Here is a 24,312-nt window from a genome sequence, read left to right on the forward strand (position 1 = left end):
AAAAAATACATGTTTTTAATAAAAAATAAACCAGCAATATAACAATAATATAAAATCTTTTCGGCATTTTTTGTATATCACAATTTGGTCGAGAAGTATTATATTATAAAGGCGCTAACCGGATGGCATATTCACAAAATGCACGCTTTAGGGCGAGACCGCGACGTCACATCTCGCGTCTCTTTCTAGCATTCACTCGTCTCTTTCTAGCGTCTTGGTGACGTCGCCGGGCCGGCGTCACTCGCCGTCTCCAAGGTTGCCAGCCATTTGAGCGGGACTGTACCGAGTTCAACAGACAAATTGTTTATAAAAATCCCGATTTAACAAAATGTATATATGTACAAAAATGTAGAAAGCAAACATGAAAATCGAATTTTCGTCTATTGAATAATTAACAAACTTATTTAATAATAGTTGCGATATTGACTTTCTATACGAAGATGTCTGTTTAGTAGATAATTTTTTACTGAATATGACCGAATAGAAACAAATACTCGCAAAATACTGGATCATAGTCCAAGACATAAGCTTTCGAATAGTATGTAAATATGATTTACGACGAACAGTCAATTAATATCTACGTAATAAATAAATAATCAAGTCAACATATCCATTGGCTTACAAGATATTGCGACATGTCAAGTCAACTTTAATACTTTTTCAACTATTTAATAATATATGAAATGACAATTTCGTTATTACTACCTCTGTCTCTTTATTATAAACGATATATGCTTTCTATTTGGGCTTACGAATTTAGAGGCACGCTGGCCTTTAGCAACAACGTAGAGTACAACTTCAATTTAATAAAGTCATATCACTTTTTTTCCTAAATATACCTACCTATAAAAATGAAATTTGATTTATAACGAAAATCTCAATAATTATATCAAAAACAAACAAATCAAATACTCTTTAAAATATCATATCAGTAATGCTATTTTAATTTCAATTATTCAAATAAAAGTGTCAGTTTTTAAGAAAAAGAAAGTGCGAAATTACATTCTAAATAACACTCTTAGTTTTAGAATTTAAATTTATATTATCCAAATTAAATAGTTTACAGTAATATGCAAGGGAAATAAAACATAATAATATTTTATTAAATTATTTATTATTGCATGTATAGTATAAACAAAAACTAGTCCGAATCCTCACCTTTACTATATTATGTAAAATGAAATCTATATAAAGCAATTACATAATATAGTTAAGTTATTTAATTTATACAAAACAATTATATACTTTAATATTAAATTTATATAGAAATAAATGAATTTTATTATAGTAAAATATAGCTAAAAATTATATGAAACACATGAGAAAATAGCTAAGGCTGGAAAAATAAATTAAAATTTACTGTGTTTAGTTACATTTGGTACATTGTTTTTATATTTAATGCTAGCAATCTATTTTTTTTAACCCTTTTTTGTTTATCCATAAGTGCTGGACGACCCGCAGGCAATCTCTTACATCCTCTAGTAGCCCCAGGCCTGCGCCGACTAATCGAAGTTGGTTGCACTTTAATTACAGATCTAAATTTTGCAGGCGCAGGCCATCTTGAGATATCAGCGATTATATTATCAAAACTTTCTAAGGAATTAATAGAACAAAATTTACTCTTAATTTTATCAATAAAATCCTTATTTCTGAGATTTGTAAATTGTTTAAATTTATAGCTATAGCATCTAATGCTTCGGTCCAAGATTCAGTGATTATATTAAGTTCATTACCATCTGGTTCAATAATATTTGAAGTAGACAGTCCGGCACTTTCAGATATTTCTGTATTATTATTTATATTATCTAATATTGATGAAATTTTTGGCGTTTCCTCCACCAGTGGATCAAAATGAGCCAGAGGTGGAATATTATCCTCTCCAAATGCCAAACGGGCAATATCAATTCGCGATTCTGTAGTGACAGGCGGTGCATTAGGAAGGGATTGATCGAGCAATACAAAAACGCCCTCATAAGCTGGCATTTTTGATTCTAACGTCTGAAACAAAAATATTAATTTGTTAATATTGTAACAGTTTTATAATATTTAACAATAAATACCTTCAATGTATTTCCAGAACGTAGACCCAAATGTGTAGATCTCCATGTTGTGTACCAATACAAAACAGATCTATATTTGGGGTTGATAGATGAATTAGCCATTTCTGTTGAATTCATTCCATATTTTAAATCTAATTTCTTTTCATGTAGATTAATTGCCTGTGTGATGTCTAAGATAATAAATATTTATAGTTGTATCATGTTTTTTGAAGTAATAAATGTGTAATACCTAAATTATCGTTGAAACATGATTTAAATACATCTCTAGTTTCAGAAGTAGGTTTTAAACGATATAACACTGCAGCAGAATCAATAGTATGATGGTGCGTAAAATCGAGCTTCATAATAGCAGGATAAACATTCTGTAAGATATAATATATGTATTGTACATAAATTTATATTATTATAATGTATACCTAAACATGCACAAAAACACACCTTGACGTATTTATCACTTTTTTTGTATTAGCTGTAGTAAACTTGATACGAATATCGTTGCTAAGCAGTTTGTTTTTTGAACGTATTTGTTATCACAATTTTCCGATGGTTGTTGTGATGGCAATAAAACAATTTCCTAGAGTTAATATATATGTTATCCAGAGTAAATATATATCATATATTAAATTTGATTATTATAAAAATAAAAACCAACCTGCAAAGGATACGCGGCTGCGTATTCGTCTTTCGAATGATCGTCCACGCGGTCTTGGAATTGTCGGCATATTCCTTCATCCATTGATCCAGGTGACAGGTGTTCAGTATTCAACAAATTAGCTCGATAAGTATTATTATCGAGCTGAATGTGTTGAAAAGAAGCGGGAAGCGTGTCCATATTTTGGCGATGAGCAGCAAAACACGCGAGCGCGCGCGCAGAATCGATGAATGTGCGCGAAACGCATGCGCGGACACGCCGCGCCCCCACCTCGCGATCGCAGCGGCGTATTAAGCGACGCCTGTGAGTATTTGTGGAACTGATTTAGGCGACGGCGTGAAACGTCATCGTGACGTCACGGTCTTGCCCTAAAGTGTGCATTTTGTGAATTAGCAACCGGATGATCGTTTTAGCTTTGAGGAACAAAAATTATTTTAGTCGAGTTATATACTAATTATCAATTGTTATTAAAAATGAAAAATACGCAAGTTGCTTGTTACAGCCCTGGCAACGTTGAAAAGTTAAGCATTTAATTTAGCCGTTTGCCATTTTAGCCATAAATGGATATATATACCTAAATAGTCTTGTACTATCATTTCAAAGCATAAGTAAGAGCTTCGTACTAAGGCCGTGGCAATACGGTCGCGAATCGGCAGAGCATCGTATGGTGACCGTGGCACATAAAGGGTTAAAGATTTTTTTTAATTTTGCCAAAGTTGTCATATTATGAAACGTGAATACATGGATGCTTGGTATCTGTTTGAAGTGCTTTAAATCTGAGGATTTTATGTATGTATTCTTAGCAACATTAACGTTTGTTTTACGTCCAAAAAAAAAACTTAGTTTGTCTGAAAGACACAAATTAATCAATTAGTCACCGAAAAGGCAGATTCTAACATACACATTTAAACTTACATTACCACTTTACTCTTGTCCATACAGTGTCCCTTAAAAGTATGGAATATCTTTATGCCCTACCTTGTATAAACCGGAACGCTGCCATAGGAAAATAACTTTTCAAGTTTAAAACTTCTTCGCTTTTAACATAAAATTACAAAAACACTGCTAATAGATAGACGATACTCTGAGATGATTGGTATAAATCAAAGCAGCCCTTCCACTTAGATCGCCCAATTTTGCCTAGTCAAGTAGGCACCTCGAATTGCTGAAAGGTTGAAAAAAGACACAGCGCTACGGCACGTGTATGATAATATACATTAATTGCACAAGTTTATTTTGCCAAATTTTCAATTGGTAAGAGTAAAAATATTTAATACACTTACCAATGCGTGTGCCAAGCATTGGTACAAAAAATAATTATAATGTTGTTTAGACAAAGTGAATTCCAGAACAAATCCCTAAAGGTGTATTATAAACATGACAAATAAATATTTGTAAAAATATACTAAATTCTAAGGGCAAAATATGAAACTACGCGTGATCTCATAATGAATGATAATTAAACCCATTAGTTTAGAAGTTCATTACTATTTTAAAACACTTCTCGAAACATATATTTGAATAATATCAAGATCTTATTAATGCAAATTGACAGTCTAAAATATATTACATGTATAAAACACTTCTATTGTCAAGAAAAGCAAAAATTTGATTTGGCAAATTTTTGTAATTTTAAAAAGAAAATTTTCAATTAGACTACTTATAAAATAGTTATATACTTGGATCTTATGAATTCCGTTCCAAAGACGAAACAATAAAAGTGGTTCTTGGAGCTTCTTACACACAAAGCGTTTTCATGTCATCATATTTTTCAATTACAGCTCTCCTCCAAAGGTCCTGATGTAACCTGACATACGTGTTCAAATTTCATTACCGCGGGTCAGATTTTCCAGGTCCGTACCATGCGTATTTATGTACATCTATCCAAGTTTATTATATATTTTGGCGCCTGTTCGAGAGAACGACGAGCGTCGATAAATTTTGGGCGTGGAATAAATTCAACATTTTTGTTCAGATAAGAGCCCCGGGGGTTTAATTAAAACGGCTCTGGCGCCGCGGGAGTATTACGCACTGCACCAGACATTGACGCCTCGTAAAGCGAGGGAGAAGGTTAATTTAACCGTAATTAGAGAGATGTATCAGTTTATAAAATGTCTGTGTATACTATAAGATGAAGGGAGATCAAATTTTTTAATTAGTATTTTTTTGTTGATAATAATACTTTTATCAATTTATATTTTCTAGCTTAAAAGATACACTGATTAAATATATATATATATATATATATATATATATATATATATATATATATATATATATATATATATATATATATATATATATATATATATATATATATATATATATATATATATATATATATATATATATATATATATATATATATATATATATATATATATATATATATATATATATATATATATATATATATATATATATATATATATATATATATATATATATATATATATATATATATATATATATATATATATATATATATATATATATATATATATATATATATTTAGTGATTTTAATAAAATTTATTATACTATATTACATTTACGTACCATCTCAATCTTGCCCAAGCGGCAAATGAAAAATCATATCATAAAAAATTGCTACGCGATACGTAATCGAATCAAACCGAGTAGATTGTGGGTTTTCCAGAAAAATATTACCTGAATACAAAAATATTAATAATAAAATAAAAAATAACAAAAAATATCTTTATCATTGCCTTTTCATAATTCGCCCTTACCGTTTCAGTAGTGTCGTATGAAAATGAGTGTGTCGTATTATACAATAGGCCCGGGGGGTTTGCCCGGCGTTTTCTCGGGGCAAAGGTACAATTGCCCTTAGGAATCGGGATTAATGCCCTTGTTCCCGGTTATTTGTGCTCCTAACGCCGGATTTGTACCTCCCGCAATTCTCGTAATTATAATGGACCTTCTGTGGAGGCGGCCTTCCAGATTAACACAATGAACTTCATTATAAGTAATTGATTTTTTTCCGTGTGAATTCGTTGTTCCGCTTGAAGCTAATCTATTTGAGTATAATGTGAATGTAAAGACATACAAGTTGACCAGTAACTATTTTATGTAGGAACTAGATAAAAAAAATGTTCAAGTTAATTTATAAAAAAGATTTGATTTTTCATATAGTAAAAGTTTTTTAGTCATATTTGTTTATATGAATATTTTTGCCATGATTATTGTATAATATACAATAGATATAGACAATGTCTAGAAAAGGGTTTAATTGATAAGGAGCACCAATAAATAGCTATATTTAAAATATTGCGGAATCTTTTTTTTAGGTATAAAACACTATAAAGCGATTAGATGTTTTTGAAAAAATACGTTAATCCATAAAATTAACTGTAGTTGTGTAATACAATAAAATAAATAAGTATTTTATTTAAATTAAATAAATATATAATATAAATAGAATACGTATATACTAGAAATTAAAAACAGGTAAAATTAGTGTACAAAGAAGATTTTTCAAATATAGAATTTATTAGAATATGTATAAAGCAAAAAAATATTGATTAGCTTTTATATGAAATAGAGTTCGCTCGGGATAAGGATACCGGTTTGTTATTGTGTGCGTGTACATGGATATGAGAGGGAGAAGCGATGTAGCGTGTACTTCGTTGTCTCGCTTTCTCTTTTAAGGACAGTCACTGATTCGTCAACGCTGGTATTTGTCATTAAAGTGCAGTGTGGCACAGAAGTTCGTTCTTCTCTAGTGATTTATTTTAAATAATTTTGTGTTGATATTGGTTTAACCCAGATATGCCCACTGTCCCATGGGTAGGTCACTAAACTCGTGCCACTGTTTTTTTATTTATAAATGAAATTTTAAGAGAACAAAATTTCTTGGGCATATCTAAGTTAATTGATATCAAGGCTTCTAATATACACTGTAAGTTATTTGTTCTCTTACCCGTGGATTAAAATATTTTAATTATTTTTCCATTATCCGTACGTTATTGGTTTTTTTACACTATTCTCTGTAAAGCTTAAAAAAGTTATTATTCTTATCGTTGCGCCAATGATATTTTTTTAATTTATTCAATGGATTCTAATGATTTAATAAAGTCGTCGAGCCATTAAACAATCTGCGAATAATTTCTTTCCCCATTTTATATCTTTTTGCTTTTGAAGAATAGCTAAAGACTTCATTATTTTTTTTGACTAGTGAAAGATTTTGAATTTTGCAAATATTTAATTAATGACATCAATGTCTGGTTTCTTCAATTATATAATATATTTTTAATTATCCGTTTAAATTTCCAACTTAGCTCAGATTTATGTATGTTAAATAAACATATATTTTCTTTTAAATATTCTGAGCGAAATTGTTTTGAGCCACACAGTTCACGCACACAATAACAAACCGGAATCCTTATCCCGAGCGTACTCTACATAATCTTAATCTCAATGAAATAATGCATATGAAAATTAATCTGTTCCTTCTTTGAAAATCTATAATTATAATCTATAGCCTTAAAAACATTAAATTTTATATGTATCAGCTTTACTTATAAACAAAAATTGATTTAGAGGTAGCAAACATGTTATTAATCTTATTAAGGCAAATTTATAATTATTGTGTATTAGCTATAGCCAAAATCATTATTAAAATTAGTATTATTATTTTTTTTATTATGTATTTGAAGATATTTCTACTGATTTAATATTATAAGATTTTACTGAATTTAAAAGTTTCGATAAAATTGTGACAGATGTTTTACTTTTCTTATATTGCTATGTATATACTTACTTATACCACTTTTTTCTTATTTAATTAAGTTGATGCTTGTCCGATGAGAAGTAAGGCAATTTTATAAATTAATAAGTTTCCGTAACAAACTTTTCAAAGAGCGTATTTAAAGTAGAAGAGTGTTTTAATTACAATCAAAGTGTAATTCGTTTAAAAATATTATTTAAGTCGAATTTTTTTAGTGAAATAAATTATAACATAAAACAAATATTTCGCTATACGTGTTCAATAATAATCGATTAATAACAATATTAATCGATTACTTGAACGCTATTGCTTTCAATCTTCAATTTAAATTATATACTTAATCTATTTGTTGTTCAACTTATAAATAGTGTGTCTCTATTGAATATAAATAAACGCCCGTTATCGCGCCGGATGATTAAGTCCAATTTTATCAAGCAATGAGTAAATTAGGCTTTCCATTCATTGCCTCGAAATTGCCCAAGAAGCCAAGACCCGAAAGTTTTCGATGGCAATCCCATTGAGATATCGTCCACTAATCTCGGCCACTAACCGGATTACTAACGATTCGTTTAATTACTACTGCGACGCCTACACTTGAATTACTGCTTGGACGTAATATCACTCGTCTGTCTTATATGTGTATGTTTCAAACGGTGAAATTTTTTTTTAAATCAAAACGCTTAGAGAACATTAAAAATTTATTTCAGTCTCAGTGAAAGGCGTCCTCTTTTAACTCGAGGGGCGGTCTTTAAAAGTCTCAGAGAAGTTAAATTAATTAGAAAGGTTATAAATACGAAAAAACCTTGGGACCTTCCAATCTTAATGGAAATGTAAAAAAATATTTTTCTAACTCTCTAATTAAAACATGCTCTTCGATACTCAAGTCAACCTTACAAATACTTAATTTTTATATTATATTTTAAGTAGTAGTAACATTTCTGTAATAAATGTAAATGGTTAATAAATACAATATAATGCTTAAAGTTTTCTTAAGTAGGCAAGTCTTTAACTTGAAAAACAATAGCTCTAAATTAATGGCCATGTAACTTTTCATGTTAAATAAAGTGATATCTTAAGAAAATATATTAATTATAGGATTATAAAATAAAATAATAATAAAATAAGCATGAATTAAATAAAATGTTTATTGCATTACGCAGTTAAACGTTTTTTAAATCATAACATTCCAAGCCTTTCAAAATTCTTGAAAATTGTTCATATGATCGGCTTGAGGGGCAGATTATATTCATAACATATGCTTATGTATCTTTAGAAATAAATTATATTTTGAATCATTCAAATTAAACTAAACATTGAGACTCTTGTGAGAATCTAGATGGATTGTTTTAATAAGTGATATTTACATGTGACAAATGGACGATTACGGCGTGACGTTTCTCGCGATGAAGGTGGCGCAGGTGGTGATGTCTCAGGGTTCTTGTGGCTGCGTGCGGCGAGTGCTTCGGGAGTTCCAGGAGCGATCTTCTGGTCCGTTAGTGAGGGCGCGTGGCTGGTTCCTCCGGATGGCTGCTGGTGGATCTTCTCTCTCTGGCTGGGTGTTTCGTCTGCGTCTCTCTGCTGTCTTCGGCCGTCTCGTATGGTGCCTCCGATCGTCTGCCTTCTCCTCATCAGAGTCCATGCTTATATTATTTAGGGGCTACACGCTTACTGGCCAATCGCGATTGTGTATCGATCTCCTAGCCAATCGCTGCAGTCACTTCGTAAAACTCGAGAAATCGGATTAGATGTTGAATTTTCGAACGGAATTGTACGGAAAGGGTTTTCGATGTGGTGATTGATTTTTGTCACAAAAGGGATTCTCTTAACGACTTGTGTTGTGTGGTCAAAAGAAATCTCTCTTGTGCCATGATATTTGTCTCATTGTTAATTAAAAAAATGTTTTTGGTCACGGTCATCAATAATGAGACAATTACCGTTTTAAATCTGGACCTATTTGTGTGGCGCCACATATATATAAACATATACTAATTTAATATCGATTTTTATTATATATGGTATTTAATTATAATTATTTTATTAATAAGTTAAAAGCTCAAGTTAACACAGTACAATGAGGCAGCATATTAAATTAAAAAACAAAGACCCTTATAACCTACTTTTCGTATACATTTAGCGCTTAATATATTTTTATTGTGTTGTATGATTATACAGAAGTTACAATTTTAAGGAAAAAAACTTTATTATTACCATATAGAAGAGCTTTAAAAGTGTACGAAAAATATGTCTTTTTCTTTTAAATCCCACTTTTCACTTTATATTTTTTTGTATACGAATCATTAAAAAGCTTGGATTATAATTATTATCATTATTTTGTACTGAGTTTTCTATTGTGCTTATATATTAATCAAAAATATGTACACGATATGTACCATTTTGTCCATTAATTGATTAGTAAATACCTTGAAAATAGTTCCAACGCAAGTTTGCGAACAAGACAAAAGGTTTTGGTCACAATCAATTATTATTATTGATCGATTTGCTGTTTTGTTGAATGTGAATAATATACGGTTCAATAAACAGCGTGAATATGTTTGCCACGAAATTATATACACATATGATATAATCATTATATAAATTTAGTTAAAAACTTTTTTTCTGTCATTTTTAGATAAATTGTTATTTAAATTATATTTCATAAAAATATTTGTTTTTAATGTAAGCATAATCTTAATTTATTAATGATATTTCATTTTATATAATAAGATTACAAACTTGAAGTTTATGCATTAAATTCTATTAAGTAGTTTACATAAAACTCTCAGGAGCTCTTAATCGAATTGCATTTAATTAAATCGCTAGAATTTGTATAAATGTTTCATATTTAAAAGATTTTCCATAAAATATTCAAGTTACATTTTATTGATTCAATTTTTATTACATCATACTTTATGTTAAAAAACAAAAAGTAATACATGACTATGATTTTTAGTATAATATTTTACAATTTCTTTAAATTAATATTTTCTGAGGTGCTGTACTATTTATATGTAATATAAACAATAACGTAATTCATGTAATCGAATATAAGACCCAACATTTTTTATTATATTTGTATAAAAATAATTTACTGTAAAATCTCAAGAAAAGTTATACTATATTTTAGTTTCTTGTCACGTAATCAATGATTGCTTTAAAAGCTCAGTCTCCTTCAAGTCGCTGACTTTATCAAAACATATTTTGGCTTTATCAAAACATATTTTCAATGCCTCTATGAAAGTAATTAACCATCTTAATTAAATGGTATGCAATGCATAAGGAGACGACGTCTTAAATAAAAATATAATCCGCCATTTTACACTGCATCATATGCCTTTTCATTATTGAGTAATAACGCTTCACTGTTTTATTATTATTATTTTTTATTTTATAAAAAAGTTTACAATTTAAATCATGACAATACAATTCGATAACTAATTCTAATCTCTTTAATTTCCAGAGGGTCCTGACTCGCTTCCAGCGGCTGCGAGAGTGATCAGCGTGCCAATGAAATAAGACAGGATCCATTTGCAATTACGGAACGTAAGATACTCGACGAGGATAATCTCAGGTGGATTTATTGCACCGCGTCGAACGTCGGCGGAAGCGCGCACGGTTGCCAGGCGACGGCCGCGCGTCGCCAAGGCGACGGGACGCGTTGCCATGCGACGCGTTGCCGCTCGCGTTCGGTATTTTTAAAACGATACTTTTCAATCAATCGGTCGGCCATGTGCCGCCACTGCTTCGTGACATAGCCTCAAAACGGTGCTCGATGCTAGTGAATGGTGGTGATATTTTTATTCGATGGGAGGGGGTTGTGATTTAGTGCCAATGCAGTGGAGATGAAGTTGAGCGTGTCTGCATACAGGGCGCACGCTTCGGCCCACAAAAAGATCCTCTCTTCCAGTTATCAGCATCAACTCAATTATGGCAGCACGGCGCCAGCTCCGCCACCCATCTCTCCACTTCCACAGTTCACGGTGAGTTAACTTTATTTTATTTTATACTAGCGGACCCGGCAATGCTTCGTTATTGCTAAATTTGAGTGTATATGTATATGAATTAAATCAATACAATTGAAGTTCGATATCAATTCAATTATTTAATTTAAATGACATAAATTGAATTATTAAATTGAATAATTCATATTTTTTCCTTGTGTTTGGTTTGTCGTTACTGCAAAAACTAGTTTAATTGGAAATCACAATCGTTTGAACACGAATAGCATATCGATGACATTTTTTAATACTTTCTTTACTGCCAATCCAATAAACCGTGCCGTCGCTTTTTACCGAGCGTTCACACTTCAACGGCGACGGCACGATTTTATTGCTTTTGACGTGGATTTTTGACTTCTGAGAAGGGATAATTGTTTTTTTGCACTCTCCTATTGGGCAAAATTTGGTTTAGATGCGCGTTATTTGCTTTTCACTTGTATTATAGTTATAAAAAGTAAAAATTGAATGTACCGCAATCGAAAATTTGGCACAATAAAAATTTCAAACAACAAAAATTTTATTCATTGATAATCAATATACACATATATGTATGTTTAAGAATATGCAAATATATATATACCACATAATGTATGTATATATAACAGATGTTAATATGATTTTAATTTAAGAATATAATGTTTTAAATATATTTTACAATTATATTAGTATTAAAAATAGTAGAGGAACATATTAAAAAGTTAGAATTAAAAGTAAAAAAATATGATTGTGATTTTTCCGAACACGAATTTTGCGGACGGGAATTTTCCAAACACTAATTTTTTCAGACGTTAATTAATTTTGATAATAAAATATTTTCTATATTTTTATAAATAAAATAAGGACACATTTGGGTTGTTGACTTGGAATTAAATCCAATGAATCAATATTTTTACTTCATGAAAAACACAAAAAGCGACAATCTCGAGCTTGTCTTAATTACTTTTTTTTATTATTGAAAACGTTATTTTTTTCCGAAACCGTTAAGAAGAATATGTAACATAATAGTAGCGACAGGTAATAAAATTAATCCCTAGCGTAACTTCAAACAACTATTTTCTATTGTCTTGCTTAAGTGATATTTTAAGTTTATCATTTCAAGTTAAGTACCATAAATTTAATAATGAATTGTTATATATCAATAAAAATGTAAAATTATTAAATTATTAGTTCTTAAAACTTGTGATATGTAACTTTAAATAATAAAATAGTTTTTGCAACTCATAAATCCATTTTTTTCTTAAACGGAAAAAATGCTTTTATCGCAAGTGGAACTGGCCCTTTTTTTGGAGATATGCGTTAATCCTTTCGTCCAATTATAGATAGATGAATGGTTCAGTTGATGAACCCTACATTCCATTTAGCTATCTAGTAGTATTCTTATTATTATAATCCCTACTTTATACTAATTACTTCTCATATATGATTTTGCACAATTTTTTCTCATATTGATTTTCAGAACATATTCTCGTAACAATGAATCGTATTTTTTCAACAAATGGACTAAATTCTTTGCGCGTGACAACATTAAGCCATATTTTATTTACCAAAGAATCTTTCTAAATTATTAGTTCTTTAACCTTATGATACTTAACTAGAAATAATTAAATATAAAAGTAACGTAAACGTAGACAATAGAAAAATTTATTTGATGTTACGCGAGGAATTGGTTTTATTATATGTCACTACTATTATGTTTTATGACGATCCTTTCAAACTGATTTTGACAAAAATGCCATTTTCAATAATGGAAAATGGTAATTATGATGCGCTTGAGTTTGTCATTCGCTTATTCAATACATCATTACACATGTAATAAAAATGAACTTTGGGGGCGTTTTTGGAATGACTTTTTCGTGAATAAAAATGCATAAATCAGAGGGTAACATTTTAGTCCGCATTGAATCTGTGAACACAGCAATTTTTATTTGTTGATCACAACCGAAATTTGGCATTCAAGGCCGTCGCCAAAACGTCTTAATCGATTTTTATTTAACATTTAATTGTCCATTTATATAGATGTCAACTAATTAAAAATGTCATAAAAATAATCAAAATACCAACAATGAATATTTAAAAAAAACTAATAAAACGTTTCTTTACGAAGTAAAAATATAGATTCATTGGATTTATATTGAACTCAATAGTTAAAAATGCAACAATCCAAATGTTTACATTGGAATCAATGTCCGAAATAATTAGTGTCTGCAAAAATCCTTTCCGGAAATTTCCTGTTCGCAAAAATCTGTCCGCAAAATTCGTGTCAGGAAAAATCAGAAACATCTGAATATATTTGACAATCAAACAATCACCTATGTTCAGAATTTTCGCTGAGTAGAATTTTCGTGTGCGCAATTTTCGTTTACGCAATAATCCAATCACCAATTTTATTAGCACCTGATAGATAAATGATTTTCGCTGGTAAAAATATATATTTACTGGTTTAAATGTATTTCGATATGATTTCACCAATATGATATATTATTTAAAAAATATTTTCAGTATATATTCGACTGTTTTTTTACATATTTTTTTTGATAGATAATCCAAAAATTTCTGCTTTAAAATCAAAGACATTATTTTAGATTTTCCTAGTAGGAAGGGGGGGGGGGGGCAAAAGTTGCCTAGTCAGTGGATATTTCATATTTAGATTTATATTTCATAGTATTACATTAAATGACATGCATTTATCTGACGAAATTAAAAAAAAGGGGGGGGGGGTAAATGCCTTCACATGTCTTCTCCAAATGACATCCCTGATATTCCAGCTACACATAATATAAATATCTGAATTAGCTATTAGGTTTCCCTCATGACTGGTAGAATTTTTTTACTTTATAGATCAATCAATTCGGTTATAGCAAATTAGTAATAATATATTAAAAAATAAAAATGTACAAATTGAACAATACATATTCTTAAAATTTTGAACCATATCTTAATTTTTCACAAGCAGGTTGTACGTATATAATATAGATTTAACTTAATAAATAAATAAAATTGAATTTTTCAAACGCAGTACTGTAAATAAAGCTCTGTTCACTTGAACATATCAGTACTGCCCCTCGGGGTGACAAACCAATCACATGGCAGAAATTAAGCGCACTTGACGTTCACACGTTGAACGATGTTTTTGTGCACTGGTTCAACAGCAAATGCACTGAAACATTATAGATACAAAATAAGTACAATATTCTCCTTTTTATAAATTTTAACTTATAGATAATAAATGTTGCAAAATCATATAGCATCTATAAGATTTTTTGTTTCTAACTAAACTCAAATATTTTTGGAGGTAGATTAACATGATAATTAAAATGTGTGACAACGATTTAGATTTTTTCGAAAGCAGTTATTTTTTTTAATAATTCACAAATTTTATTTTTCCGAATATTTATTTATTTATTTTATTAATTTATTTAGCACAATATAGCTAATTTTTTTAAACTGAACAGACATATAATATATAACATAAACAAAAAATATACTTAATATTATAATTTATATACTAATGCACGAAATTTTTTTTTATTCCATTTCGGAAACCCGTTACAGTTTTATTTTTGCGTATTGTTTTAGGAATATTATTACACAAATCCACACTTCTGTATATAATTCCCCTAGCCGTACTCATTTTCTTATACCTAACTATCCTTAAATTTTCTCTATTTCTAGTATTAAATGTATGTACCTGCATCTTTATTTCTTATTATTAAAATTCTCTGGTAACATATTATTTTCTAACTTATATATAAATACTAAAACATTCCTTTTCAATATTTCTTGAACATTTAACCATTCCAATAAATCAAGTACACTATTCTTAACCAAGAAAATCCGACATTTTTTTCAAAGTATGCTATTCTTGTTTAAGAAAATATATTACAAGTTCTTGAATTAGACTTTATAATTAATAAAGAATTTAATTGCATTTAAATCGGCGAAAACCCACACAATATACTAAAAATGGCGATAGCCCGACGTGATTAAAGCACGCAAATAATGAAGTCAGATAGCAAAAAGCGACGCAGTTTACATATTAACATTAATTGTAACACTAATGTGAATTTTGTCTAAAATTATTCTTAAATTTTATATTTTTAACTGTCCACAATACATACTTTTTTAAATTTTCTTGGAAAAAAAATTTTGGCCATGAAACTTAACTATGCTCAAAATTTTACAAATAAACGCTGTTGTATTTAATTTAAAGTTCATAGGATATTTATACAATAACTGCTATTGTATTTAATGAAAATCTGACCGCAGAGTGCAATTCTTTTTGCTATTTAATGTATAAATTGATCCCAATAGTCCTATAGTCAAAAATTAATCGTCCAGTGCAAAATTTCTATTAACCTATATACACATGTATTTTTATAATAAACAGAGATATGTTTTTACATGCAGATTTCACGTAAATAAAACTTTTTTATTTCACAAAAAAATAAAATTATAAAATATACGCGTAAAACAAGCGAGGCTTTTCATTCATAAAATTAATTTGACTATAATATTAGTGAAAGGGGTGGATAGGAAAATATTTTTAATAAATATACCTCAAGAACAACATACCAATATCGTGTACTTTCACATACCGGTACCCCTCCTTAGGGTGAACACAGGGCAGAATTTAACATTCCTAATGTATGTATTATATAAAATGCTATATACAATTTTTACCAGTTATGTTTCTTACCACCTAAACATCTGCGGTGATTCAATATTTTATTAAGGAAAAACACATTTTCCATATTAATTTTTTTAAGGTTCATATAAATTAAGAATCTTTTTTTTTATAAAAAAACTGTTCTAAAGAATACCATTGATTGTGTCAATATTATATTATTATATTTAAATATTGAATTAATTAAAAATATTGTTTCTGGGAGTCTAAGTTCTACAAATCAATAAGAACAATGAATAATACGTAAGACCGTAATGCAAAAAGTTTTAGGTAAATATTTAGTTAAATAGCTTAATATTTAGTTAAAAACAAATAATTTGCAATTAAAAGTTTCGAGAAATGAGACACATTTTACAAAATACTTTAAATGCTTTAACCGTCACGAAAAATCAGCGGTATAGTGAAATGATCTGGGTTATAATCCCATATGAAGTACATATGAAGTACCTGAAAGATCAGAATTAGTTACTAATATATAATTCAGATTGATCATCGCAAGTTATGTTTTCTTAGATTCTCCTTATCTTATGGATGAATACCTTGATTTTTTTCAAGTTATTTTCACTACACAGGCTCTTGAATAAAATATCTTGTATAAACTAATTTGTGATAAATATTTTTTACCGCTTTCTAAATTTTATTTAGGCCATTTTTAACATCATACAGTATATCAGAAGTTTAACCATTCTTATAATTTACGGGTATCTTTGAACATGTGGGTAAATAAATTGTGGTACTAAGGTCATGAAACCAACTTTGAGTTCATAAAGCACTCTTTTTACACGGTGTTCTCTTTGTTGGACCTATTTATGAAATTGCACCGCCTCAAGAGCAGGCAAGCACACCACTTACTTTATTATCGTTTCGATTTATCGCCGCATAGCTGTTTTCCTTAGAAAACCAAGATAAACAGAATAAGAACAAGGCATAAACATAACGAGCGCGCGCCGTATATAATACGTTAAGAGATAGTTTTATGTCCGCCATGAAAAATTGATATTGCGTACCGTATCCCCGATCCCACCCTGTTCGCTACAGAGCCGTCTCATATTCGATCTAAACGTTCCGGCGTGAATAAATAAAAGGAGCGTTAGATCAAAATTCGAGCCAGCGCGCATAAAATTTCAATGCTTTCACAGCATAAAATGTCTGTCCGTGATTCATACAGGGAGCATTAGGATTCTGTCCGTGGTAGATTCATTGTTGGGCTAGGCATTATTATTTATAAACTGTCGTCTATATTGCATGTAAATTTTTAGATATAAAACGTATTACATGCATGATATAAAAGATTTTGTACAAACATTTGTACAAGTCTCTCGAACGAAAGTAAACAGAGAGTGACATCATTTGCTTAAACGCCATAGGTTCGAGTATTAATGAAATAGTATATGGTAGTTCAAGATATATCTATGGTGAATATTTAATATGTCTTTTTAAGATACAATATGTACGCTATTATGAAACGGAAATTGAAAACGAAGTTACCTGAAAAAAAATATATATTTTAAGGGTGAGTTTGTGTATGTATATATTCAATAAAATTATGCATATACTCTATGATAGTATGTGTATAATTTTTTCATGTAAAAAAATGTCCGGCTTTGAAATAATAATTGAGCCAATTTTTGGTATTGTAAAATGTAATACATTTCCATTTGAATCATTTTAATCTACTTTTAACTTTTAATGTTTTCAAAGTAATTAACCAGTTTTTAATTGAGTTCTAGTTTATAATGTTTAAGACAAATTGATACGAGTAGAGTTTATCAGATTACTATTTTTATTGTAAGAAAAATTATGCATTTAAAATATTTATTTTTAATATCTAATAATGATATTCTAAAATGTACGAAACACGATGACTGACATTGATTCTTTTTGATCAAAATATATTTTTTAAATGCTTATAGCTAATTTATTAGATAATAAGTTGTGTGAAAGTAACACATCTTTACAAAATAAATCAATAGAGTGCATTTATCGGTGTCTGAAATGCAAGATTGTTAGGATGAGTTATAGCGAGATGCAGTGGCGTAGCTAGGGTATGTGGTGCCCGGGGCGATCCTTAAAATTGCCACTCTCCTTATACATTTTTTGCATGGTCATAAAATCAGCATTTCTTAAAATATTTAATTGTTTATTATTAATTCGTCGATATATATATATTTTAGTGCATTTAGGGTTAAGTACCACACTAGACGATCCCATCGCAAATATGCCGCCCCCAAGCAAGTGCCGCCCGGGGCGGCCCGCCCCCCTCGCCCCACCATAGCTACGCCACTGGTGAGATGTAGTTTGCCGAGTAGAAAAGTGGTGTGCAAACCGTTGGTCCCGATCTCTCTGGGGGTCGAAAATTTTTTTTGGGTTCACAAAATTGAAAGGAATACTATAATTTATTTTAAAAATATATATTGTATCGATTCAATCAAAATAAGTAACAGTGAAATAGCGAAATAAAATTATATCATCATAATGTAGTATATCCATTAGGACAGAAAACAGCCCCAATAGCCGCCAGACGGGGTGCCAAGCGACGCGACGCAGATCTCGTACTTTCTTAGTCTCTTTTCGACCTATTTATTTAAAAATTGCTTTTCAAACTTTGTTTTCATTAAAATAAGAAGATGACTTACGGCTATTTAAATTAAATTTTTCATATTTTTATATCACTTACAATATGTATGATGGTATAGATGCGTGATAATCACTTAGTGGTAGTTGAACACTAGATTTCAGACTTTGTAGCTAAATCAGGGTTCACGTTAAGGTCGGCTGCTTTCTTGGTCTTTCAAGTCTCAGTCGATGCTCGGTGTAGCCCCGCTTGATTCAAATGAACTATTGTGTGAGTCACAAGTTTCTAGTGAAAGTTTCTAGGAAGTTATTGATGTCCTTAGTCACTTATAAATACTTACAAGAAAAGGGACGTATTTTTGCTGTTCCTACTTTTGATATTTATGCTAATAGCTAAGCACACATTCACAGATCTGTCCGAGCTTCGCCACACACGCAATCAGTCTTTTGATTTGACGTCTCTTAAGATTAAAAATAAAATAAAAAATTGAATGCTAAAGATTTTTATTTATACAAATTGCAACATTGAGTTTAATTTTTTTTATTATTAATGCTAAAAAATTTTTTTATTTTGTTTTGCTCTTATACTAAATAAGATATGTTTGATTAAAAGCATAATATGCAAGTAGTATTTACAAGGCAAGGTTCAGAAGGCAGCAAAATGAAGTAAAGAGTGTCACTTAAACATTTATTATTCAGTCAGAAAAGGATAGTGCTGATTTTGACTGCGCGACTATTGGCCGTTACCCTAATTTCTTGGCCTCAACAAATAACTTACAACTTGGATTCAACAACTAACTCAGAAGCTAATCTTTTATTACTTCATATATATTTCTAGATTTATAATAAAACATATATTTTTTCTGGTTCATTAAAACGCTTTGGACTTTAAACGACAGATTTACTTTTAATTCTTTAAGTATATGTCTTAAAAATGATACACACGTATCATAAATAAATATATAACGTAATAAACACATGCTAGATTATATATTATTCATATATACAACAAAATTAGATTTTTCGAGCACTCAAAATTCTGACAGAATTTTGCCGCATTTTTACTCTCATCGCGTAATATATTTACGCAATAAAAATATTTTATCTCCTCTTGAAGCGGTCACGGCTAGAGACGGTCGTATTTTTAATAACGCCAAAATAGGAAGTACTTTATGTACCCTCGGCAAGATCTTCGCAAACCCTTGTTGCGCGTGTATATATTATAAGTATATACACTATAAGAAACAACCCGGGCTTTTATTATTGCGCAATAAACATTATCGAAGGGTTTTTCTTGGGGAGCTATAGGGAATCTTTTGTCACCTTTATTAATTCTGAGAAATACATTAATTCGCTGGGAAAAAAGGATGTAGAGAAGAGATTGACAAGCAGAAGGGTGTCGACGCACGCACGTTGGCCCTAAGAGAATAATGCCTGGTGACGTGCCTTAGAAATGTCGCCTGACACGCTACGACATTTTGCCTTGTGACACGAGCTGTGGGAGATCGCTATCAATCATTGTGAGAGTACTTGTTGCCTGGTGCAATTGTTGTGTCCTTTTAGATATATTTTCTTTGCTTTGAATCATGTGGGATTTAAAAGCAAGGATTTGCTTTCTTACTCATTGAATGCATAGTTACATATTTCACATTTGCGATGAGAAATGTAGCACAAAGAAGACTGTAACTCTCTTTTGTAATGATGAAAACTCTGTGTAGAAGCAATATTTGTTTTTCTAATGTAAAACTATACCATTAGTTAGTTGTTCTACATAATGTTGATTTTAACCACAGCGTAGAAGTTTGGCAGGTCAGCTCGGAGGAGGACCGGATATCTGCTAGCTCTAATGGTTGATCTTCCGATCTATTTTTGTCCTACATTTTTTAAGGATTAACAACTTACTGCACTTACACAATAAGTTATTACAATGTTGTATATTACCTTATTTGCTGATCTTCCAAATAAATTGTAGTGTTTTAGTATATGAACATTGAAATTATTTAGTTATTAAAAATATATATATATTATATATATTTAATTTTAAAATTATATAACATTATTTTTTCTATAATACAGTAAACGTCTTTTAATATTTTATAAGACACCTATTTTTTTTATTAAATATTGAAACGCATTTATAATGATTTCGTTCATAATGTATGTTTAAAGTTAAACACTTAGACTCGAACAAAGGATCCACTGATTCAACTTTTCCTGTACCTCACTCGATGACCCTTCAAGCTGAACGTCCGAGTTTTTTTCCCGTTTCAGCTTGAGGTTCTCTGGAATAGGGGTTTTAATTTAACCTCCTAGCCTTAACCCGTTCACGCCTTACGGCCGTACAAGTGGCAGTGGACTGCGATCAATCATTATTGCGTCACGGTCTACGGAGTGTCACGTACCGTATACGTGAAAAGCGCCCGTCCCATGGGATTTTTTTTTTCTTCATCCCGGGACGTGAAACAAAAACAGGCTTTGTTTTCCAGCTGGAAGATTTATTCCAACAGCCAGCCATCAGACGACTTTCGTCACGGCTCAATGGCGTCGATCTATTATAATTATTGCTTCTTTCTTCTCCATAATCCATAGACAGAATGACATTGTAAGGCCAATGGCCGCACAGAATTTATTCATAATCTTGTATGAATGAAACAATTTAAACAGCGATTTATATATTTAAATTAATGTGAATAATTTATTAGGCGTAATAAAGAAAAACACATAATTTTAAAATTCAGAAGAAATGTTTCCACTCCATTAATCCATTCGCGTTCTTTGAAACAAAATTTGATAAATTTTTGCTTGTTATTAATGTTAAATGAAGGATGTAAAAGCATTTTCCCGTTTCTGTTTTAGATTAAATAAAAAATATTGTTTTTATATTAACTGGTTATCTATATTATTTGTTTTTTATAGGATCTTAGATATTAAAGATACAAAATGTTTTCAATAAACGATTATATTGCCCGAACACAGATTGCCTTCAAAAAATTGAAATGTAACATACTACTATATTTATAATATATTATGCATAATTATAAATATTTATAATAGCTCTGATGTGATAACTTTACTTAAATAAATTTTAGTTGCTAAAAACTAACAAAAAATATTTTTTATAGTAAAAAGTATGTTTTAAAAATGTATCTAAGTTTACTTTAATTTTATTTTAAGAATTTGTTGTTGATATTTTATTAAGCTTTATATTTTCGATATGTATTTTTTTCATTATTTTACTGCGTTTATATTTACAAATATAGTAAATTTAATTATTTTCAAATACACTTTTGAAAAAATAATAATTTTACCAAAATCAAATATATTGATTTTGTTAGTATGTATCGAGTTTTGAGAGTCTATTTGAGAGTCTTTATTGTGGTCGTTGATGATTAAATTGGTGATTAGTGATTAGCGAATATATGACTAAAAATTTCATATTTTATAATGGTCGATCGAGAGAAGTAGTTAGTAAGGAAATTATGAATAATTAATTAGTATATATCCTTACCTTCAAATCATCCCTTTAAATGAAATTTGTTTCAATGTAAATTTTTGCTAATTACAAGGGATACTAATACTGCTTATATGATGTGGGGTCAATAATATACTTAGATGAGTTTTAAGAGAAGGGTTAAAAGGGTAGATTTTTGCGTCCAGTTAGACGCGAATAGTTTATTGTACAGAATATATAATTCACTAAAGTGTACAGATAAATGTAAATAAATATCGAGCGGCGGAAGCAAATTAGCGAAACTTGTGGTTGTTGATGATTCAATTAATTTTAATGTTTGCAATACGATTCTTATTTTTCATTAATTATTTATTTTGTAGAAAAAAATGCATATTTTATTTATGCAAAATTTAAGTGAAAAAAAATTTAAGTTTAAGAAAAACATTAAATACAAAATATTATGATGAGGTAAAATAAATGTTATTTCTTCCATAATATTTTATATTTATATATATATAAAATAAATCTCGAAATTAAATAAAAAATCACATTAGCTCTTATTATTAAAATTTTGTATACTTTAATTATTTTGCATAAATATTCATCGATCGTGAATTTTAGCATTTATCGCAATTTTTTTTAATACGTGTCTCTAGTAATGATTGATTATTGTTTGTTATATGATTGACGAGGGACGTGATCATATGAGTAAGTGTCACATATTTTTTAATGCCTCTTTTAAAGAAGTTTAGATGAAATGGAGATGTTTCGAATTAAGAGCCAATCGCATTAGGGTCTAATTTTACCTCCAAAATCATTATTTTTGTGAATCGATCGTCTGTTATTAATTACAAAGGATAGTTCAAATAATGATTATATGATGTAAAGCCATTAGTATATTTAGACGAATCTCAAAGCTAGATCTCCAATTATTCTCCAATCAGTGGTGGAGAGCTGGCGGAGGGATGATGTCAGTGGAAGATCCTCATAGTTCCGTTTGGTGTCGCAGCGACAGCATTGCGAAGGTTAATCCCTCTGTGCTGCGGTTCTCGTATGGTGGAGTCGCTCTCAGAATGCTTCTCTGCCGGTGGGGCCGCATCTGCCAGCGCGGCGAATCTGTCAGTGTTTGCTAGTGTCTGCCCTCTCCTTATTAGAGACCAGTCTTAGTATTCCATGTTGCAAAGCTTGCTGACAAATCACAATCATGCGGCGGATATCTAGCAAATCGTTGCATTCGCTTCTTAGAGCAACGAAATATGTATAAGCCTTTAGAAAGTGCTTGATGAACATTTCCAATGTTGAATTGTGTAACGGGAATATTATGATCTCACGATGTCTTGCGGTGATATATTGTTTTCCATGACCGTTTCGTTACAAAAAAATATTTATTCAATATACTGGAGAATCCTTGCATGTTTTAATATAAAACCCTTATTTTTTCTAGTTGTAACAAGGATTTGTCTAATTTATCCTTATTGATGAATGACCATTTAACATTTTAATATAAATTGCTAATATTAGTAAACAATATATATATATATAGTTTTATTAGTTACATCGGCTATAAATATTGTATTTTTTTATTTCTAAAATTAAATTCCTACAAAATCTAAAAATAGGCTTTGTTTTGAAAAAAAAATATTCTCAAGCATGGTGATGTTTAAGAAATAAAAACATGAGTGCCGTTTATCCTCTTCGTTATAGTCGTTGATTTATCAAGAGTAATATTATAATCGTACAAAATGCTTTAGAAAAAGATTAAATTTTAAAACTCATATATTTTGCGTTTATAAAAGATTATCTATTGCATGATTGATTATCAATGATAAGATATTTTATTTTATATTGTATGGACCCTTCCTATATATAATATTTATCTTCTTGTAACTTAAGAAAGATTAGCAGATCGTTAGTGTAATGGCCTGCAATGTTAAATGTTTTTCCAAAAAAATAAAGGAAAAAGCTATTAAGGACGACTGCTATTAATTTTACATAAAACCTTCGACAGAACCTTGCTGCGATTGCGAAAGAAAAAAAGCATCGCCCTAAGGGACCAAATTATATGAGGGTCCGTATTAAAAAATGTATAGTCTAGTATAATCTCGGCTCGCTTAACCCTAATTGGCCGTTTGGGGTCTTTTTTAAATTTG

General features: G+C 29.9%; 1 protein-coding gene and 1 long non-coding RNA gene across 4 annotated transcripts in view; one reads left to right on the forward strand and one right to left on the reverse strand.

Moving 5' to 3' along the window:
- Positions 1–24,312, forward strand: part of Cngl (Cyclic nucleotide-gated ion channel-like) — a 249,881-nt gene that overhangs the window by 38,179 nt on the left and 187,390 nt on the right. Inside the window, exon 2 of the mRNA XM_088181395.1 lies at positions 10,916–11,435. Coding sequence (XP_088037521.1) covers positions 11,298–11,435 — 138 coding nt within the window. The 5' untranslated portion in view covers positions 10,916–11,297. The remainder of the gene's footprint in view (positions 1–10,915; positions 11,436–24,312) is intronic.
- On the reverse strand, positions 1,365–3,106 carry LOC148237466 (uncharacterized). Of its 3 annotated transcripts, none has more exons than XR_015812693.1 (5): positions 2,713–3,106; positions 2,499–2,634; positions 2,290–2,422; positions 2,061–2,219; positions 1,365–1,998 (listed from the first exon to the last, which is right to left on the reverse strand). It is a non-coding gene; the product is annotated as an uncharacterized LOC148237466 (long non-coding RNA). The 3 variants fall into 3 exon arrangements; XR_015812692.1 differs by having other exon boundaries at positions 1,367–1,998; positions 2,061–2,230; XR_015812691.1 differs by having other exon boundaries at positions 1,366–1,998; positions 2,061–2,422.

This window comes from Plectrocnemia conspersa, unplaced genomic scaffold (assembly GCF_051122295.1).
Source record: "Plectrocnemia conspersa isolate PC_06_02 unplaced genomic scaffold, ASM5112229v1 ptg000002l, whole genome shotgun sequence".
NCBI lineage: Eukaryota > Metazoa > Arthropoda > Insecta > Trichoptera > Polycentropodidae > Plectrocnemia > Plectrocnemia conspersa.